Source organism: Nannospalax galili, unplaced genomic scaffold (genome assembly GCF_000622305.1).
Source record: "Nannospalax galili isolate Female #2095 unplaced genomic scaffold, S.galili_v1.0 scaffold846, whole genome shotgun sequence".
Taxonomy (NCBI): Eukaryota; Metazoa; Chordata; class Mammalia; order Rodentia; family Spalacidae; genus Nannospalax; species Nannospalax galili.
In genome coordinates, this window is record NW_008356458.1 from 3,436,431 (window position 1) to 3,463,188 (window position 26,758).

At 45.1% G+C, this 26,758-nt stretch overlaps 1 protein-coding gene across 17 annotated transcripts in view; it reads left to right on the forward strand.

The window, feature by feature from the left end:
* The window catches only part of Itpr1 (inositol 1,4,5-trisphosphate receptor type 1), a 376,735-nt gene that overhangs the window by 288,944 nt on the left and 61,033 nt on the right, over positions 1–26,758 (forward strand). For all 17 annotated transcript variants that reach the window (XM_029556903.1, XM_008854568.1, XM_029556904.1 and 14 more), the window contains 7 exons: positions 4,633–4,813; positions 7,298–7,551; positions 14,503–14,703; positions 16,142–16,252; positions 19,322–19,417; positions 22,745–22,867; positions 24,135–24,239. In XM_029556903.1, coding sequence (XP_029412763.1) covers positions 4,633–4,813; positions 7,298–7,551; positions 14,503–14,703; positions 16,142–16,252; positions 19,322–19,417; positions 22,745–22,867; positions 24,135–24,239 — 1,071 coding nt within the window. The remainder of the gene's footprint in view (positions 1–4,632; positions 4,814–7,297; positions 7,552–14,502; positions 14,704–16,141; positions 16,253–19,321; positions 19,418–22,744; positions 22,868–24,134; positions 24,240–26,758) is intronic.

Genomic DNA, 26,758 nt, shown 5'->3' on the forward strand with positions numbered 1-26,758 from the left:
TGCCTACGGAGGTCAGAAGAGGCTGTCGGATCCCCTGGCACTGGTGTTATGGACAGTTGTTAGCTGCCATATGGGTGCTGGGATTCGAACCCAGGTCTTCTGCAAGAACAACCAGTGTTCTTAACCACTGAGCCATCTCTCCAGCCCCCTCCTCCACTTTTAAAGAACCTTGTGATGACAGTGTGGTAACCCAAGATTGTCTCTTTATGAAGGTTGGCTAATTAGCAACCACTCCATCTGTGACATTAATTCCCCTTTCTGGTGTCGAGTCCAGTACACCTGATAGGATTCAAGGGTGAACATGTGAATGGCTTGGGCCATCATTCTGAGCACCTGAGCAATTGCCGTACTTATCAGAGTGGTTCCCTCACTCCAGAACACTCTCTTGTTCCTCTTTGTAGTCACTCCCCACAGGGACAATTGAAAATTTTATTTCTGTCACTGTCTAGTGTTTCCTACCCTGGATCGGCCAGATTTATGTTGAAGGGTTCCTCCACGCCTGACACATGGGGGGTGGGGAAGGTTCAGAAAGGTGAAACTTTCAGAGAAGAAGGTGGACCTGAAGCCAGGCAGAGCTGAGGCTTGGAGGCTATGTGCCTGTCTGCTCTTAGGACCCAAGTGATGTGACAGTTCACACCTTCTCTCCCACCCCGACACCGTGGACAGGTTACCACAGAAAGAGACTTAATGAATATCAACAGGTCTGTGGGGTGTGGAGCCCAGTGTCTCATAGGCTAGATCATACCAAGTACAGGGCAGCTGAAGGGCTCCAGAAGTTTCTGCCAGACTCTTCCAGGATCCTGGTTTGAAGCCCTGTGTAGCTCTACTTCTGTCCTTTCCACATGGCACACACCTTCAGTCCAAGCCTCTTTGTCACTTTCTGCCATCATTTCTCAGTTTTCTTCTTACAGAAGATGCCTCTGCTTCCCTCTAGAGACCATCCATCTTCTTTCCAACTGTATTTGTTTAACTTTGCCTTTCTTTAGGCCTGAGCCTACGCCCCCTTGATGCCCTGACCTCTGCACCTGAGTGTCCTGGGGAGGTCACATTCTTCCTAATAAGTTACAGTATCTGTGATGTACTAAAATATTGATCATATGTCTTTTGGGGAGGGGACTCTGGTCTCTCAAAAAGATATGATCAGAAGCATTCAGTAGGTACAGGTTCTTTATGTGAGATACTGCACAAGAAGTTTCCAGGTACCTGGTGAGAAAGTCAGTGATGGCGAGCCCAGTGAAGGTAGCTCTGATGGTCTCATTGGGACTTCATGACCATCAGGAAGTACTATTAATGTACCCATTTTACAAATGAGGAATGGGGCTTCAGAGATTGCCCCTTTCTCAGGTGACCCTCAGCAATGGTGGGGCTAAAGCCCAGATCTCTCACCAGGAGCAGAGTTGTCAGCACGGAGTGCTCTTGCCACACATCTGTGTTCTACTGGAACAGAAAAAACACAGCTAGGCAGGAGTGGGCATGTGCTATGCACTTCATGTGTTCTATGGAAGCGCTTTCACTTGGGTCCAGAGCCTGGGCAGCTTGCCCATGGTCACAGTGCCAGTGTGTAAGGGACCTGAGATTCAGGTGCAGGTCCGGCCTTGACTCTGTTAGAAGCACTGATTGCATTTCTCCTTTTGATAAGAAGATCCATAACTGGAATAGAGGGGTGCTCGCGTGTCTCCATACTCCTGCAGTCACCACCTCCTTCTGCTTTGGGTTTCTGAGCTTCCTCGTTCTGGACCCTGTTGTGAATTTTATTATTTTACTGAACTTGTTCTGTTGATAAAGCTGCTTAAGGCCCTCAAGGAGCTGACTGAAGACTCGTATAAATAATGCAAAATAAACAAAGTGGCCTTGCAGAAACATATACAGAAGTGCAGGATCTTCTCCCACTGCCCTTCTCTCATTTCAGAGGAGCTTCCCTTACCCTGGAGGTGTCAACTGACCTGGGCTGGGTCACCCGACTGAATGCTGAGCCTGTGGTTTGTAGCAGGCTAGCTCTGCACCACCTCATCCTATTAGAAGCACAGATGGCAGGCTTCATTTATTTAAATATTTTCTTCCTTAAAGTACTTTGTTTTCTTGAATGACCAGATTGTCCCCCCAAACACTCTTAAAGTTACTTTCTGCTAGATTGCAACTGTGGTGGACTGTCCTGAGGGTGAGCCCTAGCAGTCTCCAGTGAGCAGTCTCCAGCGACCTTGGGTATGGGAAGGTGTTATGTGGCTTGTGTTAGTAGAGAAGGTCAGTCCTTCGAATCACGCAGTTATAGTTTGAGTTCTTCATCCACACATGGCTTATTTTGTCTGTGGCTGTGTTTGCTCTAAAAGAAGAGCGCCGTTGGAACTTGGTTTCTGATATTTGTGCAGTTTTCCAAAATTGATTTGTTTTGTCAAATCTGTTGAATGTAGGAAGAGTCTGATTGTGGGGATCCAGTCAAGAAAAGAAACAATATGTCCGGTTTTAGTCATTCTGCCTACAAATGATTATGGAGTGCCTGTCATGTGCTGGGCCTCTTCAAGGTGTTGTGGAAGTGGCTATCGACCACATGGTTCAGACACTTGGCTTCACAGAGCTTACATATCTGTGCAAGACTGTGAGCAGATGAGCAGTAAATGTAGCAGTGAATCTCAGAGTGTCTTGCTGCTGTGAGGAAAAAAGAGCTACATGTTTGAGAAAAGCAGTTGGCCTGGCCTTTGTTTAGGGATGCTATCATGAAGGAAATGACCTTAGAGGTGAGACCAAAAGATGAGGAAGGCCTAGTCATGGAAAGAGCCAGGGACAGCAAGAGAAGAAGCCGTGGCATCGAGTGTCGGCCACAGTACTGTCTACCAGCAGACTTAGGTTTCTTTCCCTGGGGAATTGAATTGCTGTGAATCTTCCTCACCTAGCTGCCAGTTATATTGGAAGGAGGGTCAAGGCCCCTTTTGGTTCACCCGTTTCTCATTCCTTGATGCAGTGCCCAGCTCCTGATAGAGACCTTCAATACAGGTGGATGATTAGATGAATTGGTAGGAAACCAAAAAGAAATAAAAGGAGGTAAAGGACAGTGAAGGACACTCAAGACATAAGCTTGTTGAAGAATAGGGGTCTTGGACTACTCAGACACAAAGAATGAGAACACTAAACATGGTATGGATGCTTGGGAGGAAGTGGAGGAGGAAATGTAGAATCAGAGAGTACTAAGAGGAGGGGCGGGTCCTGTGATATACACAAAAAAAGAACCAGAAATAAAGAACTATGAACAAGAGAAGAAAAGACATAACCAAGAAGTGAACTGTGGGCAATTAGGTAGATGGAGGTCACCATGGTTTGTTTGTCAGTGGCCAGAAAGCCAGGGTGATTGCAGCTGCCTGGCAGCAGATGGAAACTTGGTAGCTCTCTAGGGGTGTCTGCTGATTGGGAATCAGGAGAGACACAGGGATAAGAGCTGGAGGAGTGGGGAGGCTTAAGAAGTAGGGAGGCTTCAGTGGGGAGGCTGGAAAGGAATGCTTTGGTTCTCTCCAGCATCAGAAGGCTAGGGCTTCCCTATATAAAGAATTTCCATCTTGCCAAAATGGGGAGGTATGAAACTGACAGCAGATCTCCCGAGAGAAGGAAATACATTGTTTTGAGCTTTGTCTTATTCTATTGGAGTTGACCGTATTGTATTTTTATGTAAATAACTTACAACAGTGTGGTTCTTGCAAGGGGGTGAAAGTGAACACTCATAAATGAAATGGAGATACCATATTGTGTTTTCACATCAACAGTATACACTATTGCTTGCAATGTATTCAAAAACAAATGTGTATCCAAGAGGCGAGCTACCTGGTAATTTTGAGCTTCTTCATCTAACCACTCCTACCTCACTTTCAAGGCCATATTTGAAACACCTTTTTCATGAAGAATTTGAGGTTGCTGTAGCATACTGTTACCTTGCCTTGAGCTCCTGTAGCATAGCATAATCATGCACCTTCCTGACTCACACATCTCAGTTTGGCTTACAGACAGACAGATCATCCTTACCTATTAAATGAACCATGTGGAACAGATGGTGTATTCCCCCTATGCCTTCATTGTTCATAGGACTGTATACAGGAACATAGAAAAGACCTTTGACAAGCCAGGCATGATAGCACATGCCTTTAACCTGAGCACTTGGGAGACAGAGGCAGGGGGACTTCTGTGAGGTCTAGGCCAGCCTGGTCAACATAGTTCCAGGCTAGCCAGAGCTACACAGTGAGACCCTATTTCAAAAAATCAGAAAAAAAGAAGGAACGAGAGAGAGAAAGAAACCAGCTGATCTTGGACAAATGCCCACCCTGCAATAGTCACCCAAACCATTTTCCCTTTCTGTTGTTCATGGAGTTGCTTCATGTGTGCAGAGATGGAATGGCTGGTTCTTAGCTGTCTGAACTGTAGCCCGTGTGGCTACCCCTGAGCACAGCTGTCTGTTTTAAAGGCTCCATGTTAAAGTGCAGGCCTTAATCCCCAGAGATGACAATGTGTAACGTGGTATCTAACCTTGATCTAGTCCTAGACCACTTGTGAGGTTTGTGACTGCCTCTGATTGCTGTTTAGTTTGGGGGGTCTTAACTGGGTCTCCATCACGGGTCTGTCACAGTGTTAAAAATCTGTCCTCTAACTTTGCAGCACTCCTTTTTCTGCCGGTTGACCGAAGACAAGAAGTCAGAGAAATTCTTCAAGGTCTTTTATGATCGAATGAAGGTGGCCCAACAGGAAATCAAGGCAACCGTGACCGTAAATACCAGTGACTTGGGAAACAAAAAGAAAGATGATGAGATAGACAGGGATGCCCCATCCCGGAAGAAAGGTAATGTTCTCTGGTCCTCCATCCACTGGATGGGGTTCCACAGAGGCCCCTTGTTTAGCTTTATGCATCTCATGACTTCCAGGCTTCCATGATGCATTTCAACCGGGGCTTGTGGAAGAAAGTCAGTGCTCTAGTTACAATGTCATTCTTCTTAGTAGGCAAGCTCAAGTTCTGCCACCGAGGAAGGTCTTTGTATGTAATAAATTAATAAATATTCTTAGTTACACACAGGGTTTTATTGGTAGGGGATTGTCTTGGTTACTTTTCTCATTTCTGTGACAATGTACCTGATAAAAGCGACTTCAGGAAGGAAGGGTTTATCCTGGCTCATGATCTGAGATTATAGTCCATCATGATGGGAAAGGCATGGCTGCAGGGGCATGAAGCAGCTGCTCACAGTGTGTCCCACAGTCAGGGAGCAGAGAGAGATGGATGCTGGTGCTCAGCTTGCTTTCTCCTCTTTCATTCCATTTGGAGCACCAGCCCATGAAATGTGGGTGCTGCCCACATTCTGGATCAGTCTTTTTACTTCAGTTCACCTGAGTCTAGAAACTCCTCACAGACATTCCCAAAGGTTTGTTTCCATGGTGATTCTAAATGCCATCAAGTTGACAATCACAATTAGTCATCACAGGGATCTATGAATAATTTTTTCTTGTGATTTTCCACGTATTGTTATTAAAAGTTGAGGAAAATATATTACTTTAGAAAAGTCTTGTCTGTCCTATGCCAGGTAACTTCTTTTTACTTTCTAAACGCTAAAGTTTTCATTTATAATCTCCCTGTAAGAGAAGCAGTACTTCTGAGTGGGAAGACCCATGAGTTTGGGGGTCAAACAGTCTTGAGCAAATTAACTAACCACTTCTTAAGGTTAGTGCTGGATTTTCGCCCCCATCAAGTCACAAATGACAATGCTTGTCAAAGAGGCTGTCCTGTGCTCTGAAGGGTGTTGAGCAGTACTTTAGCCTGTTAGAAGCTATTAGCATTCCCCTAAGGGGCAAAATCACCCCTGTCTGAGAACCACTAATCTTGAGGGAAGATAAAGAAAAGAAAAAGAATGGCCACCATTTACTGGATATGGATCAGGCATGTATTCGATTTCTGTTGCTGTAATAAATATCTGAAACAGATCAAACTATGGCAACAAAAGGTTTTCCTGAGCTCAGAGTCATTGAGGTTTTGGTCTGTAAGCAATTGATCTTGTTGCTTTGGGGCTTGTCCTATAGCAGCACATCATGAGAGCACATAACAGAATACAAAACTATTTACCTTATGGCAGAGAAGCAGAAGAAAAAGAGACCAGAGCCTCACAGGCCTCTTCAGGGACACACACTCCTCTAGTGACCTCAGACCTCCCAATAAGTCCCACCTATTAAAGGTTCTGCTACTTCCTGTATCACTAGAGGCTGGGGACCAAGTCTTTAACATGTGGGCTTTTGAAGGACATTCCCACATCCAAACTGTTGCCAGGCATTGTTCGAAGTTCTCTGTCTGTGTCAATGCATGTGTAGCTCAAGTTGTCCCTGTATATAGGTTATCTCTGTTTTACAGATAAGGAAACTGAGGCACAGATACAGTAACAAGCCATGGGAGCCAGCATTAGAGCCCATGCCCTGGCTGCAGTCTCTGCTCCTATGATCCCACAGTTGTCTCACAGGGTCATTCTGAGGACCAGATAAGATAAGTGCACAGTAAATGCTTATTCAGGGTGTCATGGTTTTCGGCAAAGGGTCAATCAGTTGCCCTTATAATAACAGCAATTGCTGTTGTGATTAGCATTACATCAAGCCTCTTTAGAAGTCACTGTTGTGCTCACATTTTATGGAGGAAGAAGCCAAGGCCCAGAGCCTTGGGTTTATGAGGTCAGCAGAACTCTATCAAAGCTTTTGCTCTATAGCATAGCATAAGCCTAGATGGCGTGTAGAAAGCTTGGTCAAGTTAGGAATGGTCTCCACTTTCCTTCTGTATGTATTAGTTACTTTTCTGTTGCTGTGGTAAAACACCATAATCAAGGCAACTTATAGATGGAAGAGTTTATGCAGCTTAATGGTCCAGAGGGATAAGAGTCCATCATGGTAGGGAAAGCATGTCAGGAGGCAGTGGGAAAAAAAACGCTGAGAGCCCACATCTTCAAGCCTGTGCAAGAAGTAGAGAAACAAACTGGAAATGTGGCAAGGCTATGAACTCTCAAAACCTACCCCCAGTGGCGTTCTTCCTCTAGCAAGGCTGCACCTGCTAAACCTCCACAGGCCGTGCATTGCACTGGGACCAAGTATTCAAATACTTGGAGGTCATGGGAGACATTCTCATTTAAATCACCACACTGTCTAGAGAGGAGATGGTGACTTCCTGGAGTATTTTACTAAGTTTGCAAATCCCTAGCAAATGCAGGAACCTGGGTTTCTAACCTGGGTTTCTCGAGGGTGCAAAAAATGGCACTCCTTAAGATGTAGTGATATGGACTGTCACATTTTTGCCTTTTAGCCAAAGAGCCCACAACACAGATAACAGAAGAGGTCCGGGATCAGTTGCTGGAGGCATCTGCTGCTACCAGGAAAGCTTTCACCACCTTCCGGAGGGAGGCTGACCCTGACGACCATTACCAGTCTGGAGAGGGCACCCAGGCCGCAGCTGACAAGACCAAGGATGACCTGGAAATGAGCGCAGTCATCACTATTATGCAGCCCATCCTACGCTTCCTGCAGCTCCTGTGTGAAAACCACAACCGAGACCTGCAGGTGAGAGGTCAGGGTATAGGGACCCTGAAAACCACAGGTGAGAGGTTGGGGTGTGTAGAACCTGAGAACCACAGGTGAGAGGTTGGGTGTGGGAACCCTGAGAACCTCAGGTGAGAGATTGGGGTGTGGGAACCCTGAGAACCTCAGGTGAGAGGTCGGCGTGTGGGAACCCTGAGAACCTCAGGTGAGAGGTCGGGGTGTGGGAACCCTGAGAACCTCAGGTGAGAGGTAGGAGTTGTGAGGACCCTGAGAACCTCGGGTGAGAGGTTGGGGTGTGTAGACCCTGAGAACCTCAGGTGAGAGGTCGGGGTGTGGGGACCCTGAGAACCTCAGGTGAGAGGTTGGGGTGTGAGGACTCTGAGACCTGCAGGAGAGGGGTCGAGGTGGGGACACCCAGACACCTATAGGCCTTGGGTGAAGAAACCTAGATACCTACAGATGAGAAACTAGGTGGCATGGAAGCCCTAAGACTGCAGGAGAGAGCCCTGGGTTGGAGACCCAGACACCTTCAGGTGAGAGGTCAAGGTGTGGGGACAGTTCGATGCCTATAGGTGAAAGCCTGGGGTGAGAGGACCCTAAGTCCTGCAACTAATATCCTGGTGGCATGGAAAATGCCAGCATTTCCAGAGGAGGGCCTGGGAGACCCCAACACCTGTACTTGAGGGCTTGGGGTGGACGGGACCATGGCTTCCTGCTTCCTCTTACAACTCAGCTCCTTTTGCTTAGGCCAGGTTGCCTGAATTGAGGTTCTTGCATTATTGGCTGTCTGGTTTGCGGATGGTGAAAAGCTGGGTCGATGACCTGTCCTTATTGTTTCCCCAGCATCTCCACAAGGCCAGACATGGTCTTGCTCACTAGAAATGATGGTTCTATATATAATTAATGTGTGTAGGTGCCTGTGGATATCTTACAGCCTGCCACTCTTTGCCACTGATACTACTAGTATCTATCTAATTGCATAGATAGATAAATAGACTGTTAAATAATATTAAGCACATTATCTTTATAAAATCAGATGCATAGGAAGTCCTAATTAAATACATTCAGTGACAGATCATGAATACAACATGTATACTATGTGACCTAGATGTGTAGTAAGCTGTACCATGTAGGTCTGCATGACAGAATCACCTAAGGATGCATATCCCAGATATCCTTTGTATGTGTTGTCTGAATGGTTGCAGAGGTGCCTCCCAATGTTTTACATAGATACTTGGAAATTTGCTGATTAGTCCAAAAGTCCTTTGTTCATTATGTTTTGGGATCAAAGCAATGGCCAGAGCTTATTGGGTACTTAGAAAATTCTGAATGTTAAGTGTTGCTGATCTTACTACTAACGTGATTACATTTTATAAATGAGGAAAGTGGGGTGCAGGGAACAACTTAAGGAATGCAGAGCTGCAACTTGAACTTGGGCAGTCCTGAGCTAGAGTTTGTGATGTTAGCCAGTCTCTCAGACAGATGAGGTGTTTTTTTCCTTGCAGTTTCCCAGGAACAAAGAATGTTTAGAAAGGACAGAGGGTGCATTCCAGAGATCTTCCTCTCTGTTCCAAGTCCCTGCTCAGGAGAAGAATGTTAGAGAATGAAGTCCTTGGCTACCGGCTGACTTTCCTACCAACTCTTGAACTTTGAGAACCTACCCTTCCTTGCTTATGTGGTGTGAGGATGAGAAATAAAGTGCATCTGTCTCCTCCTGAGCTAAACAAGTCAGCAGTGGTAGTTCTAAGTGTTTGAATAGTGATGGTATGAAATGGAGATCGAGCTGGTCCAAATCTAATGAGGGGAAGGAACCACCTTTAAATGTTTGCCTTACTGACTTTATCTTCCAGTAGCTGGACCATTTGGTCTGTTAGTAAGAAATTACATTGTTCAATGGTAAGACAGAGCAATGAAATGGAATCGGGGAAGTCTTTAATATGAGTACTCTGGCTGTTTTTGTTTTTATTCAGTTGGTCTAAAGAGCCTGAACTTTGAAAAAGTCTCTAGAACTGAGATCATCAGCTGACCAAATCAGATCCCATACCTTAAAATGAAGGGGTTTCCCATAAGGCCTACCATTGGCCATGCTGGATCCATTGTGCCTCTCGGTATACCATGGCAATGGTCCACTTCAACCACTGACAGTCTGAGCTTGGCCCAGTAACTTTTGCAACGTGGAACCCTGGCTGTCCTTTTCTTAGTTGTTGCTCAAGCTTTCCTGCTTCAGGCCTAGCCCTTAGGCCCAGATCCAGTGGCTGGGACTCTGCTCAGGTAGAACAAAGAACTCATGTCCCTAAGCTCCAGGGCCTGGTTGTTGTCTCATTGGCTAGTTAGTATCCTTATGTCTCATGATGACTATGTTCTTGATATCACCTGTCCCTCTACCTTATAAGTTACATTGTTGGTCACAGGGGAGTTCAGCTAAGGAGGGTGAGTGATTCTTGGCAAACTAGGCCCATGCAGCTCAATTGTGATATTCTTTGTGATATCCCTAAGGGTCTCACCCTGCTAAGGGATCAGTGCTCCATACTGCTCTCCCACGTGGCATCACCGGCCATGTAGTCTCTTATATTAGTGAATACCTGTTTAGCACCCAGCACTAGTAGTAACCAGACCTCACTCACCCCTGAGAGCTGAGTGTCTAAGGCAGGAGCCACTGGGGCCAACCAGAGATTGCAGTGTAATACACTAAGTACTGGAACCTTGTCATTATCGGCAGGAGTGGGGGGTTGGGGGTATAAGGTCAGTGGGTGCTAATATTTGTTGAGTTTCAAGCTAGCCAACCAAGTGTGCCTTGCATGCCAGAGGGGCAGTGCCGGCATGTTGGTTCTGAGGTGGACTCTGGTATCATGGACCTGCCCTACCTTCCTCTCTCTCTCCTACACACCTTTGTTCCAGGGGGAGAGTAGAGCTGGGCTTTAATTGCACAAATTTGCCATTTCTTGTTTGAAGCCTTCAGAGCTGTAGTTTTAAACTTTATCTTTTTACATAATTCTCCTTCCAACTATGCCCTGAGATCCATGGGAAGAAGCACCTTTTAATGAAGTCCTTGCAACATTTTTCTATATTGCAGTGCTCTGTGGGAAACAACACATTGTGTGTGTGTGTGTGTGTGTGTGTGTGTGTGTGTGTGTGTGTGTGTGTGTGTGTGTGTGTGTATGTGTACACATACTCATATATTTTTTAAAAAGACCTGACAACATTTGAAGGTTTGTAAATCTTTTCCAATTAGGTGGTTTTAAACTCCCTTTTTTTAAACCACAGAATCCTTGATTTGAAGAACATCTTATGCAGAAATGTCCTAAGTTGAGCAGAGGAGAGCAAAACTGCTCTGTTCAGAGTGGAAACTAGAGTGTGGTAGAACCTTCCTCCTGCTCTCCCATCTGTAGGAGCCTTGGATGGTGGGGGGACATTCTAGGGAACCCTAGATTTCTATAGGATCCAATGGGATTCCTGGATCAGTGGTTCAGTTAGGGGTTAGGTTAAAAATCATTTTTAAAAACACCCACAATATGTTTGAAAATGCCATAATGAAACTCACAACATGTGGTTAACTTTAAAATCAATTTTTTTAAAAGGAGAAGAAAAAATGAGAGAAAGAGAGAGAGAGATGTCCCTCAACATCAGGTGGTAATTTGCTTCATTGCAATTCTATTTGTAGGAATCCACTTCTCAAAATGATTTTAACTGGGATTCACCTACCAGGAATGCCACCCTTTTGGCAGAGTTCCGGGATAGATGATGGAGCATAAGCAAGGTTTTGTTATGGTTGTCAGGGAGGAGCAGTTGGCTCCCTGGTTCAAGAAAGTACAAATCAGCCTGGAGAGAGAAGGCCCCAGCCTTCTGAGGCAATGGTCTTCTGAGCTTGTTCCAGTTTCTTGTCATATTTATAACCTTGACTTTCCTGTTGGTAGATGTTCAATGGAGAGAAAGCCACCAAATTTGGCTTTGCCAAATGGGCCATTGCTGTCTAAAGCAAGCCCTGCTTAGTCAGTAACCTGGTGGGAAGGGCTGCCCTTTCACCAATTAGTATGTGGTTTTGAGTGCTCCATGAGCCTCGGGCTGTGCTTCCCCCAGGTTAAGAGGCCCAAGGCTACGTGAGCACAGGCCGTGCAGCCCTTTCCTTCCTTTGCCCATCTTCATCCATCCTCTACCCTTCTGAAAAGATGAGGGTTTCTCCAGGCTGGGCAAGGCAGGGTGGTGTGTGCTGATGATGGATTAAAAACACTCCCATGGGCCTTTTAGTGAAAAGTAAGTGTCTCTTTTTGTAGAAGACAGGAGAATGGGCAAGGGAGATTCCAACTAGACACTGCAGAAAACATGAGCAATGGGACTGTCCTTCAGTGGGGACTTTGAAACATGCGCTCCATCAGCCTGGCAGCTTTCTTAGTTCTCTCTTCTCCATCCATTGAATTCAGATGATTTCAGCCAGTTTTGATAAAGGCCCTGATGTGCACCAGCCATTGTACAAGCTGCCTGGTACTCTGCACTGCCACCATGGGCCCTCTCTAGAGTAGAGTCCACACAGCCCCATCCAGTGTGTAGAGAACAGAAAGGCAGCCTACGGGGCTCCCATCCTGTGAGTTACAGGCTTCAAGGGTAGACAGGGTTTTAGCAAAGTGACTTTACACCACATCCTGGAGGAAGAAGGGTTAGGAAGGAATGGGAGAGTGTGTCAGACAGAGAGAATACTGTGTGGGAGCCCCAGCTGCAAGAGAGTGAAAAGCAAGAAGTTGATTGCCGCTGTGGTAGGAGCAGTGTCCTTACATAGCAGAGAGGTGTATATTGAGAACAGTGATGTCCCCAAACAGATGGGAGCATGCATTCTGGAAAGAGTGACGTTAATGAGCACAGGGGCATGATGGGAACAGTGACTGGAATTTGGAAGGAGATGGACTATATAAGGAATGCTAAGAATTTATGTCTTTCGATCCCTGGCCTGAAGACGCTCTGCCCTTGCATATTGAGGACCAGCCAGTTCCTGAATGTTGAGGGCCCAGCCAGGCCTTCAGACAGGGAGCACCCTCCTTAGGAGCCATAGTAAGGGAGAAACGTTCCTCTGGCTTCCTGTGGCCCTGAGAAATGTCATTCACCTTAGGAAAACCAACACAGTAGGACTCCTAAGTAATCTGTCCTTTTTCTATCTCCCCTCTTGGGCCTAAGACTTGATATTGGATGAAAGGGACTTGGGTTAAATTAGGGAGATGGAGTAGTTGATGATGAGCCAGCATGAAGCCTGGTTCCCAACTAGATACCTATTTTATACAAGAAATGAGTGACTATATCTTTCTCATAAGTTTTCAAATCAAAGTAAGTATTTAGTTAAGAGTATGGGTATGGTGGTACCTGCCTTTAATCCCAGCACTTGGGAGGCAGAGGTAGGTGGATCTCTACATAGTGAGTTCCAGGTAGGCTAGGGAGAACTTGTCAAAAAAAAAAAAACAAAAACAAAAAACAAAAAAAAAAAACGGACTCCTCTTCTATCCATAGAGAGCTATGACCCTCCTTTTTCTATATTTGGGAACATTTGATACAAATGTGAATTTGTATCATGTAATAATCTGTGTGATTAATTGATAAACCTGCTTTTTGGTAACCTAACAGTGTTCCCTAAAGATCTTTCCATTCTAGCATAAAGGATCTACTCAATGTTCCTAATCCATAATACAAAACCTTGTGGATGTACTGTTTAGTTACTCCCTAGTTGATGGGCATTTATGTTGTTTCCATTTCACCACTGTTACAATCAGGGCTACAGTGAACATGCAGCATATACTTTGTAAATAGAAGTGAGCATTTCATAGAAGTAGAATTATCACATCAAAGGCTTTGCCTGCTTGCCCTTCAACTATATCTTTTTTGCCACTCATTTTCTACAATAAACATGGATCACTTTTCTAACTCTGAGATAGAAAATATTGTAGCTTATTTATGCTTCATTATGGGAATCTCAGGTATTAACTTCCCCTGAATCTAAATACTTGGCTTCACAAGGTGATTTAGATGCTGCTTTCCTTATCTTATTGAGGAAGTATCCTGCTCTGTTTACTTGGAGAATACATAGGCACATACACATGAACACACACACACACACACACACACACACACACACACACATTTATTTATTCCTTCTTGCCCCTTCCTTTAATAGTGGACATGATCAAACAAGATCATCTAGTTTCCCTCCATGGCGTGAGCTAAAGCCAGATTCTTTGTGTATTTGGAAGGTGGGAGTGTTTGTTTGTTTTCAGTGCTGGGGATAGAACCAAGAGCCTTGTCAATGCAAGGCAAGCACTCTACCACTAAGCTAACCTCCCAGCCTTTAAGGCAGCCTCTAACATCTCATTTTGTGGTGAACTGCACCTAATACTAGTCTTGAATATTCATTCAGCACACAGACCACACTATCATCTTTTAACTAGAATCATAACCTTCTAACCACCTGATAAGAAAGTGGTAGACAAGGGTGAAAGATGAAGTAAAGGAAGGCACCTAATATTGACCACTAGCCTCCACATGCTTACATACGCACATGTACATGCACACATAAGCCTGCATGCATACACACCCAGAGTAATTAATTAATATATTTTTAAAAGAAGTAAATGGCAGCTGGAGAGATGGCACAGCTGTTAAAGGCTAAGGCTGACAACAAAACGTCAAAAAGAAGTAAAGGGAAAAATGAGAAGTCAGGCCAAAAGAACCTGAAGTAGGTTTCAAAGAGGAACCTTCCTTCCCTGTATCTCATGTAGACACATTGGAGAGCAAGCCATGTTGTTGGTAGCCATAGGCCAAGACCACAGGTTGACCATCCTGGGGCCACGTGGCCTCTTCTGTCCCATGCCACATCTATCCTCATAACAGCTGAACAGTCCAGGACATCAACCTACTAAAGACAACGTTTCAGAATGAATGACCTTTTCCCTGTTTTCTTTGTTTTGTTTTCCCATCCTGTGTGATATCCAATGGTAGAATTTCCTTCGTTGCCAAAATAATAAGACCAACTATAATTTGGTGTGTGAGACGCTACAGTTTCTGGACTGTATTTGTGGCAGCACAACTGGAGGCCTTGGTCTTCTCGGACTGTATATAAATGAAAAGAATGTAGCACTTATCAACCAAACCCTGGAGAGTCTGACCGAGTACTGTCAAGGTCCTTGCCACGAGAACCAGGTAATTCTGTTTGTATCTTGGGGTGAGAGCAAGAAATGTTTATTATTTGCCAGGGTAAACAGAGATTCATTCAGAAGTCACATTGCATCTACCTGACAACCTACATGGCTCAAAGAACCAGAGGCCCCTCTCCAGCAGTGGAGAAGTTTCCATGGTGCTTTATCATAGTTCAGGACTTTACCAGTGATGGGATTGGTGGGATTGTTCATGTCTTCTAGTTTGGTTTGGTCTTATTTGATTTGGTTTAAATATCCAATTATAAATTGACTTTTAGGGGTAGGTAATAAAGCAGGAATTAAATTAGCACCTGAAAGTAGTGACCTTTTTTAAGCACTAGGCAAGATCAAAGAGTGGCTCCTTGAAGGACCTGGAAACCCAGCTAGAAAGAAAACACTTGGAAGAAGAAAACATTTGTAGTTGAGTTTTTAACATGGACTTTTAGGGAAGGAAAGATTAGCTAGGCTTGACTTTGACCTCCCAAGAAGTGTATTTTTGGAGTGAAGCCTGGTGCTTTTTTTTTTTTTTTCTTAAGTAGAGTCATTGCTCATACATGGCATCTGGAAGATTCTGTGAGTTTGGGCCTAAGCTGTAGGATGACTGATTTTTAACTCTGAGGAGAGAGGGTAGGTCAAAGCTTGAAATGGCTGATTCTAAACCCCATGGTCAGGAAACTATGAGGTACTTAGTTAGGGGAGGCACGGCTTACACTCCAAGAAGAGCGGTTTAAAGCAGATAGCTTGGTGTCTATGAGAACCTGGCCTTGATTATCTTTGCATGAGGACATTTTGGTAGGTCACTTCCTTCTGGTTCCCAGATGAAGGAGATGGTGTAGTCCTGGTTATACGAAGGAACAAAGAAATCCAAGGACTCAGGAGAGAGGTTTTCTTTGATGTGTAAATGAATTGCCTTAAAACTTAAAGTTTACTCTTATGCCAAACCAAGGCCTGTTGAAAAGAGCAGGCTGGGCAGGCTGTGCTGCAATCAGGGATCCTACCTGGGGGAAGATGATCCATTTTGATATTGTGTGAATTGAACTTTTAAGCCGTAAGCAAAAGTACAAAATTTACTAAATGAGTGATGTAGAGAGAACGGAACACACTTTTAAAGGGGAAAAAGGGCTCAGATCCTGGTATCAGTCACACACCATATTTTCCTTTAAGAACAAAGCCGATTGCACGGCACTATTTGGATCAGACTCAGCCAGTTTATCAGTTAGAGTGTATGGGGACTTTCCTACTGTTTACTGTTAATTCTGAAACTAGAGATCTTCATCTGTCTTTTATTTTTACCACTTTCTCACGGAAAATTGCACTCTCCCCAAGAGGCATTACTGGGAGTGGTAAGCATTGTGTTGCAATAGCAGTTGAGCCTGTTGGCCTTTGACGTCTGATTTATGGCCAGCACTTGTGTAAATGCCCGTGTGTGTCTGTTTATCCAGAACTGCATTGCCACCCACGAGTCCAATGGCATCGATATCATCACGGCCCTCATCCTCAATGACATCAACCCTCTGGGAAAGAAGCGGATGGACCTTGTGTTAGAACTGAAGGCAAGTGGGGATTGAGAGCAAGAGGCTCCAGCCTTCGGTAACAATCACGTTATCTTTTGCCTGGCACGTGACACGGTCAGTGTTGTGAAACTAAATACCAAAGACAGTTCTGTTTAATTAAACAAATGGCCCACGGTGCACATTCTGACCGAAAATGTAGAACTTCATTCTCTCCAAAGAAGGGCCTTGGGATATAGGACAGCAACCTTTCAACTGTTAGGTCATCTGAAATGAATAGTTGTTACCCAGAACTGAGAAACGATTAAAAAGGCATCCAAGAATAAAAAGCCTCAATTCTGAAATCCAGTGAAGGGAGGGGAGGGGAGAGGAGGGAAGAAACACCATTCCGCTATGGTTTCTGATACCAGCTGAAGAACAGTATATCTAATCCCTTCTAGTGCTTCAAGAAATCTATTTTTACTTAGTCAGGGGACACCTTTTTCTGTTCTGTCATTGACTTGGCAGAAGGGTGGTTGATAATGTTGGTTTAAAATAAGAATGTGGGGGCTGGAGAGATGGCTCAGCGGTTAAGAACACTGGTTGTTCTTGCAGAAGACCTGGGTTTGAATCCCAGTAGCCGCATGGCATCCAACAACTGTCCTTAACTACAGTTCCAGGGGATCCGACAGCCTTTTCTGTACTCCGCGGGCATTGCGTGACATGGGTGCACTTACCTACATGCAGGCAATACACTCGTACACATAAAATTAAAAAAATAAATAAAAAATAAAATAAGAATGTGCTTGCAGTCAGCTGATGAGTTGCTTTGAGCTGCTGCAAGTCTGAGACTTCAGTTGCCATAACTGGAGCAGCACTGGCGTTTAACCCCCTGTGAAAATTGTTCTTAGAGTTAATAGTGACTTCGAGGTACTTAAGTGGAATGATTTACACGCTGACAGACCGTTCCTCATGGTGATGGCTTAAGTGTACCCCCCATGTCTCCCCCTGCTCAGGGGTTCTAGAAGTTCACAAAGAATCCAAAAACTTCATACTAACGATTGAACTTGAAGCCTACCCTGGTGTGTAATGCTATTTGGAACTGTGCTAGCATCCCCAAGCACATTTCCTCTTCAAGCTGTTCCCACGGTAGGGCATGTTGAGATCTGTTGCTCTCTCCCACACCCATAGGCAATAGTAAGTACTGTATCATGACTATGACACAGCCTTGAACTACAGGGGTCAGCTGAAAAGTGCATCTGCATTTACTGCATGAAGGGCAGCACTGGAAAGTGAGGCCTTAGGACAGCGTTAACACTGACTCCCTTAGAAGTGGCTCAGCTCATCTTCTTTTTCCTTCCTTAAGGGTCTAAACTAATAGTTGATTTGGGCAATTTTTTTTGGATTTTATTTTTAATTATGTGTATGTGTGTGTGTGTGTGTGTGTGTGTATGCACATGAGTGCAGGTGCCTGTGGAGATCAGAGGTATTGGATACCCTGGAGCTGGAATTATAAGTGGTGGTATTGAACTCAGGTCCTCTGCAAGTACAGTATGGACTCTTAGCCTCTGAGCCATCTCTTTGCTCCCCTGGGAGTATGTTTTAAATAGATAATTTTTTCTGGTTTTGGTTCCTTTTGGCAAATGCTGTAGACTTGACTTGAACAAAGTTCAAGCTCACATACCTGGCTACCATTTATCAGAGAGGACATGATGAGTGTCTGAAATAGACTGAGACATTCATGTGTTCCTGGCTGGCATTTCAGTGACTTCTGTCAGTGAACACAGCAGTCTGGGGATTATGACAGAAACATGGGAAAACCCAGCCACCAGACTGAACTTCTGTGACCTAACCTGGGGACCAAAAAGTATCTCCATCTTCAACCCCCAAAAAGAAAAAACAAGGATTTTTGAGACCTATAGAGAAAGAAGAATGTAAAACGTAAATTGTAGGTCCAGGGCCTCAAATGAGGTCAAGCCAAAAAGTTCCAGGTGTGGACACATGGATAAAATTCTTAATGTAATGGGGAATTATGGCTTGGCAGGCATGATGCATTCCTTTGGGTCGCTTTTGTTAACTAATATCATATGTACTCAAAATATTAGGAGTTATGATAACTGATAGAAAGATTTTAAGACGGGGAGGAATTATATTTTTGCCTGCCATCTTGGGCCCACAGCATCTTGTAACAGTATTTATAAGCACACCACCTAGGCAGAGAAGGGGACACTTCAAACCCTGGAAATGTGACATGGCATGGGCCTGTGTATAGCAGGGTCTTCCCAACCACTGTCAACACAAGGGTACCTCTGTATGCATAAGTTTGATATTGCCAGATTCAGCCAACTGCCAGATCAAAAATATTAGGAAAAATAGATTCTATCTATATTAAACATGTACAGATTTTTTTACGTATCATTCTTCCCTAAGTAATATAATATCATGAGGGTTGACATTGCACTTAGGCCATATTAGATCTGGAGATGACATAGACAAAGAATATGCACAGATTATATGCAAACACTTTACCGTTTTTATGTAAAAGGCATCTAGGACTGGAGAGATGGCTCAGCAGCTAAGAGCACTGGCTGTTCTTCCAGAGGACCCAGTTTCAATTCCCAGCACCCACATGGCAGCTAACAACCATCCATAACTCCAGTTCCAGGGGACTCTTCTTACTTCTGTGGGCATTGCATGACACATGTGCACTTACACACATGGTAGGCAATACACCCATACACATAAAAATAACATTTTTTTAAAAAAAGAGACATCTAAGGATCTCGGTTCCACAGTGGTTCTAGAATCAGTTCCCTGTGGATACAGAGAGAGACCATGCCTACAAGCACTCATGTGTAAACTACCTATTGCTGCCAGGACTTGTACCAGCTCTCATTAGCATATAACACATGTCCTAACAAATATGTGCCTCTTTGACCCAAGTCAGATTCTGCATATGTTTCCAGGGTCCGAAGTTGCTCATCCTCTGCCTGGTGCAGATGCCCTGGGATGTTCTTGACATGGGGTGGAACATCTGTCTAGCCATGCACACCCCTGTCAACCAGGCACATGCAACCAGGCCAGCCGTCCAGGCAGCTCTTCCATATTTTCTCTCTTGGCCTCTCCATTTAGAACAATGCATCAAAGCTTCTCCTGGCCATCATGGAAAGCAGGCACGACAGTGAAAATGCAGAGAGGATTCTGTACAACATGAGGCCCAAGGAGCTGGTGAGTTGGGTGACTAATCCCTGGCAATGGCACCAGGGACTATCACAGTGAAATCTGATACACTGTGAGGATCTCCTTCCTTGAACTTCCTCAAACAGTCCCAAGTCAGAAGTATAAAGAGATCATTTAATCCAGACCTCTGACTGGCAAAGAAGTACGACATTGGACACAGATGCTTTGCTGTCTCAACAGCACAAATCACATATGGAAGCTTCCCTCTGCTTTGTTCTCTCATGGAGGACAGTGTGCAGTGTGGGTGGGAGCCCAGCAGATCTGAGTCTGAGTTCAGGTCCATGACTCTGTCCTTTTGCTGTGTCACCTCGGGCAGTTATTTGAGCTCTCTGAGCTGCACTTTCCTGGTCCATAAAAATGAAGATGAAAATTCTTACATTGAAGGGTTATTTTGAAGTCTAGATAAGAAAATTAACATCAAACTCTTAGCACAGTTCTGAGAATGCAGACCTTTGTGAATTGAGACCCATTTTCTTCTCTTTATTCGTTATTAGACAGGTGTTATACCACTGAGTTACATCTCTAGCTCTTGATGTGTATTTTGTGCAGGAGGTAGATGGGGGACTAGGTCTTATATAGTTCAGGCTGGCCTGAAACTCACTATATAGCTGAGGCTGCCCTTGAACTCCAGATCTCCCTGCCTCTACCTCCCAAGTATTAGGATTATGGGTGTTCACCACCATGTCCTGCTAGTCCTTGGTTGTTTTAGGTAGTTGACTTGCCCTGCATCCTAGCCTGGCCTTGAATTCACAATCCTCTTGCTTTTGGGTCTCTGTGCTGGGATTACAGGTGTGGGCCACCATGCCTGGCCCCTTGCCACATCACATCATCCTAGGACTGACGAGTTCACATTTGTTCTTGTTGCTACCAGTCTGGGCAAGAAAAGAGGGTATTTAAATGCTGGTGTTTGTGTTTTGTTGTTGTTTTCTTTTTTTATATTTTATTTACTATTTTTATGTGTATGTGTGTATTGCCTGCATGTAGGTAAGTGCACCTGTGTCATAATACCTGCGGAGGACAGAAGAGGCTGTCAGATCCCCTGGAACTGGAGTTACAGATAGTGGTTAGCTGCCATGTAGGTGCTGGGATTCAAACCTGGGTCTTCTGGAAGAATAGCCAGTGTTCTTAACCTCTGAGCCATCTCTCCAGCCCTGTTGTGTTTTCTTAAATCATGGCCCGATTTACTTTTGAGGAGTGGCATTCATAATGGGCTTCGACTTCCAGGACCAGAGTTAGTGGTGTAAACTGTGAGGGGAGCCATGTTCAGACAGTGATCTGAGCAGAGTCTATTTGGACTTTGCCCATGCAAATAAACTGTAACAGACAGACTTAAATGAGGGCATTAAAACATTTCTGCCTCCTGCTGACCTGAATGTGCACTGGAGACCAGACCAAAGTCCCTTTATGTATTCCTTTAAATAAAGTTCACAGTAGCCCAGTTCTTTGATCCCTGGGGTCAGGGAGTGAGTTCTCAGCAGAGACTGGAACCCTCTGCCAGTTTATATAACAGCTTATGTAACTGGGGGTGACTGGGCATCTAGGGGTCTTCACTCTTTAGTAGCATTAGAATGACCTTCGCAGAGATACCATTCCAGGTCTCAGGACTCAAGAATGTGCCCTCACTCTTCTGGACTGTGTCTTGGGTGGAGGAAATGCTAGCACCCCTTGCTGTAACTGCCACCAACTCCTGGGTGGCCCCCTTGTGGTTGGAGAACATTATTTTGGATCTTAGGAAGACTCAAGGGCTTCCTGGAACAAATGAGGTTTTAAGAATCAAAATAGCGAGGAATCGCAAATATCTAGAACGTGTGTGTGTGTGTGTGTGTGTGTGTGTGTGTGTGTGTGTGTGTGTAGAGTACATCTACGTATGTACTCTGACCTACATACCCTATGCAACATGTTGGGTTTGGTATTAGAACAGCCAGAAAAGCAAGCTCAGAGAATGAGGGTCTTGTCTCTAAGGTTATATCCAGCAGCTGGCCTGGTGTCAGTACGAAATGTGCGGCTCTCTGCATGCTTAGCCTTGGATAATGAGAAATAGTTCCAAATAATGGTCAGTGGCGATGCAGAGGTGCCCTCAGACCGAAATGCCTTCTGAATCATCAAAGGAAATGATTAATTTTTAGTACAGCCAGGGGGGTGGGGTGAACATATTTATTCTTACTGTTTGAATGATTAAATTCAGAATGATAAATTTATTTAGTGAAGACTGACAGGCCCTCCTCTGTACAGGGCATTGTGCTGGGTACCATGGGAGGGACTGAGATGTAAGCAGCCTGAGCCCCTGTTCCCTGGGAACCAAAGCGAGTAAGAACAGTCATGCAAACAGTCACCAGGTAGTAAACTGTTCTGAGAATTGTGCTCAGAGGATGAGATAAATCCTGGGGGTGAGTCGGGCAGCTGTGAGGTAGTGGCCAAGTTCAAATCCTGGCTCCTTAACCATGACTTTACTAATGTTCTTTTATCTCTTTATTTCCTTGTCCATAAAAAAGTGGGAATTTCTGATACCTCATAAAAATCTTTGTGAGCATTGCATTTTTAACAGAAGGTTAATTTACTTAGCACAATGCTTGGCACAGAACAGGTTTTCAGTAGGTGCTTCATGCAGTTATCATCACATGGAGGAGGCTTTGGGAGATGGAAAAATCAGAGCCTGAAAGTAATTTCTCTACTTTCCCCAAAGCTCATGGATTTCTTCCTAGTTTTTCCTGTAAGGGGCAAGCGTTGTGATGAGGGAAGATGGTGCATGTTTTACTGTCATGATTTGCCATTCCAAGGCTTTAAATTTCATTTATTTTACTGTGTGTGTGTGTGTGTGTGTGTGTGTGTGTGTGTGTGTGTGGTGTAAGCAAGTATGGGTGCTTGTTCCACAGCACATACACACACATGGCAGTCAGAGAACACGTTTGAGTGTTGTTGTTATCCTTCCACTGTCCATTCCAGGAGGTGAACTCGGGCTTGTGCCACCAGGTCTTTTACCTGATAAACCATCTCCCTGGTCCCTTCATTGTTTTTCTTATTCTTCCTTTTATAACTACTGTCCACTTCTAAAATAGAAGGACATGAACCAAGCACTGACTGTCTCTTGGTCTGAGTAGTGTGAATGAATTTCCTTTCTCTTGTCAGTGATCTTGACTTTTCAGATCAGTGTTATGAATGAGTCTAAAGTTGTGTCCTAGCCTAATAGAATGGGACTGTAGCACTGGTTAGCATTCTCTGCTTCCAGAATGGGGACTGCCATCTGATGCCATAGATGCCAGCCCTGCATGGGTCACCTATGCATCAGGAGATGTGTTTTCTTGGTCCTTCTTACAGGTGGAGGTGATCAAGAAAGCCTACATGCAGGGTGAAGTGGAATTTGAGGATGGGGAGAATGGTGAGGATGGAGCAGCCTCCCCCAGGAATGTGGGTCACAACATCTACATCCTCGCTCACCAGGTACATCCCCTACCTCTCACCTTTGCCCCTTCACACCACCAGCATTCCAAGCTGATATTGTCTGCAGATGGCTTTTCCTGGAAGACTTTCACCTAGAACTGGTTGTGCCTGTGAGAACGTGACTCACAGGTGCGCTTGCCCACCCGCCTCCAGCGGTTGAGTCCCAGAACTTTGCCATTTTCCCAATATGGTGGGTCAGGTGCTTGGAAATCCCCATGTTCGGCACACACATCCACCCATGAGCAATGGCATGAGATGCTTTATGGCTTTGTCTGGAGCCACTGGAAAGGAGTCTTAGGACTTTAATAAATGCTAATGAGTCTTTAACAACCTAAAGTAATCAACTTGAGCCTCCTAGTCTATCACACTTGGAAATCTGTGGGAACCTGTCCTTACGACTTCCTTTTGTTTGCTTTTCTGGGGTATGGTAATAACTTTCTGCCCTGACACCAAAATGCCGTATTTCATAATCTCTTCCCAAGTGACTGGGTTTTGAAGTTGCTTCCTCTTTGGAGATACTGGTGAGCCTCCAGCTTTTGGATGGGGATGGGCAGGCTGTAGCCCAGCTGGAACTTGCATTTCCTGTCCTTAGCTCCTTTTAAAGTAGGTACAGGACCTGGGTATAGCACAATGAAGGCACTGGGCCTGAGGCCGCTGGGTCCCTGCCCCTGCATACTTAATGAAGGATTTCAATCGTTCTTCTGCCCCATGTCACCCCCATGCCCAGCGTTTAGCCTCCCAAAAAGGTTCTGAACAATCTGAATGGAGGCTCCATGGAGGCACACAGAAAATCTCACGTCCCTCCTGCTTGGCGTAAGAAATCAAGGAAAAGGGGGACCCTGCATGGGCATGAACTATTCATGCTTTTGTGCCAGACTCCCAGAATAACCTCTGTGCAAAGCAGAGCTGGGCAGAAGGGAGCAGGGCTGGGGATGTAGCTCCTTGATAGGTAGAGTGCTTGGCTAGCATTCACCTATCAAGTAGCTATAGATTCAATCTCAGCACCACAAAACAAACAAAACAATCAGATGTGGTGATGCATGCTTGTAATCCCAGGATTTAGGAGGTGAAGGATCAAAAGTTTAAGGTCATTCTCTACTACATAGAGAATTCAAGACCAGTCTGGGATACATGAGACCTTATGTCAAAAAAAAAAAAATAACACAAAACCAAACCAAAAAAAAAAAAACCTCAGAGTTAGAAAGGAGCTCTTCTTGTAATCCTACTTTAAAGAGACCTCAACCCTGTCTCTGTACTTGTGTTTCAGTTGGCTCGGCATAACAAAGAACTTCAGACCATGCTGAAACCCGGAGGCCAGGTGGACGGAGATGAAGCTCTGGAATTCTATGCCAAGCATACGGCACAGATTGAGGTAAAAACAATCAACACAGGAACCAAGAGAGCTGGGGCAGTAGGGCCTGGACTCTCAGTATTGAGCCTTTGGTGGGCAGTGCCCTGTGCCAGGGCTGGCACCTGTTGCTCATTGCGCTGAACAGTAAAAATGTGAGCACCTCTGTATACTCAGTCCCCCATTAGGTGCTGGATTCCAGTGATGGCCAAAACTATCATGATTGCTGCTTGAGGTCTGGATGGAAGACAGACCACTGAATAAATCCACAGAGCTGATTACAAATTCTGGCCAGGCCCCTGGCCCCTAAACAAGTTAGATGGACCTGAGGAGATAGCTTAGTTGGTAAAAGTATTTGATACGCAAGCACGAAGACTGAAGTTATATTTCCAGCTCCTACATAAGAATGCGAGGCATGGTGGTATCCGCTTGTAATCCTGGTGCTGCAAAGGCAGAGGCAGGCAGACTTCTGAGCTTGACGGCCAGCCAGCCTAGTCCACTTGGAAAGCCCTTGACCAAGGAGGGACCCTGTCTCAAAAGGAAGAAAACTAAAGCAGCTGAGTAACGACATCTCAGGCTTCCATATGTACATGCACACAGCTCATATGAACACAGGCAGAGAGACCTATGCAAGGAAGATTCTACGTAAGGGGTATAGCCAAAGAAGGCCTGTACAGCAGGAGTGAGCCAAACTGAATATGGCACAAGATAAGGAGAAGAGGTAACCCAATGTAGGCAAAGCTTGCACACTTTCCTAGGGAAAAGCACTTTACCCTCATAGTGATGGGAACTGCTAGAGCGTTTCACCCAGGGGAGCCCTACAATCAGCTCTGCACTTAAAACAAGAAAAGTGTCCCTAATTCCCGGGAACTGCATGGTATCAACTGTTTTGCAAATGGAGGGGATCTTTAGTAAGGTTCAGTGAGGTGGCATCCCTTGCTAACTCCCATTTAGTCCCAGGCTGCCTGACCTCTGGGTCTGGGGTGCATTTTATACCACCTACATTGTCTTTTAGTGTCTGAGAACAGACATGTCTGTCTCCAGCCTCTAGGCAGTAAGGGATGTTGTGTCATGTTTTGTTAGAGTTTAATGTCAGTGTTGAAACAAAGATTTGTAAGATTGCAGACACATTCAGGATGGAGGCTTTTCAGGAGTCTGTACTTACCCTCCAGTCTCAGTTCTGCAGGCCATCCTGATTAAATGCATCTTGACTTTTTTTGTTAGTGGCTTGTCCAAAAGGCCAGCTCTGTCCCCTACACCCTTTAGAGCTTTACAGTATAGAATGTTACAGATGTGTGGAACCTTGAAGATCTACCTCTTCAACTCCTTGGCCCACTCGGGAAGGAGATTGAAGTTTGATCAAGTTAAAAGTTGTGGACAGAGTCACTCAGCCTTCTAGAGGTAGAGAAGACTAGTATTATGTTCTGACCCCCACTTCTAAATCTGCTCAAAAACGAAAATTAAAAAGAGTTGCTGCTGGCCCCCAAATCCTGCTTTTGTCCCAGACCTACCCCTTCTTCAGAGTCCCCTGTGGGGGTATGTATGCAAAGCCAGGAAACACTTTGTCACTACCTGGGACATTGCTAGCAAACCCTGGACTCATCCCCCTCGAACCAGGCTGGTGAACCCACAGGACTCAGTCCTTGCCAAAGGCTGCCTTGCCTCCTGTTCCCATCCCTCCTGAAGCCAGATGGACACCTCTTTTGTGCTCCTTCGGGGGAGGGAAGGGCTGGTCCAGGATGTTTGACTGTATAAAGCAGATGGGCTCTTCATAACAAACACATGGAACTGGTCCTTGAGCCTGTGTGAACATCATGTTCACCTAGCGAACTATGCAATGAACACTAACCCCCACACTACACTTCCAGTTACACAAGGTTGACTTTGAACCAGAATCCTTCTGACAGTGAAGTCCCACATAGCCTGAACTCCAACTAGATTTGGGAACCACTGGTATAGAGACCATATCCCTTGGGACTTAGGGAGTCAGAGCTATCACAGCCTGCCTCATGTCTCCAGGAGTTTCCTACCACAATGGGGCCTGAGTCACCCTCTCTTGCCCCATCACGGAACAAAGGTACTGAGAGAGAACAAGCTCTTCCTGTCAAGGGCGTCAGCCGTGGGCTTCACTTGACCTCCCCAGCCTCTGGAAAGGAAGAATAAAGACAGGCTGAGAGACCAGGCACCTAGTGGACTGCAGCCTGTCACCCTTTAGAAATGTCCACCCCCAGGACTGTGACTTGGTGCTGTATCCCAGAATTAGAACCAGGCTTCCTCTTCTCTGAAGATGGAGCCCATGTAGGAAGAAGATGGAGGAAAGCTGCACAGTGTCCACCTGCAGAGCCCCACAGAGCTAATGTAAAGAACAGTGAGACCATCCCAGAGGCAGTGGGCATACTGGTTAATGTATCCTGCACTCTGGACACTATGATAAGTAAGATGTAGGAGGTCATTCCAACTGATATACAACAAATGTTTGGTCAAAAGTTTCTTTCTAGGAATAACCCAGTTTCGTTCTCTAAGAAAGGATCCTAGATGAGGTT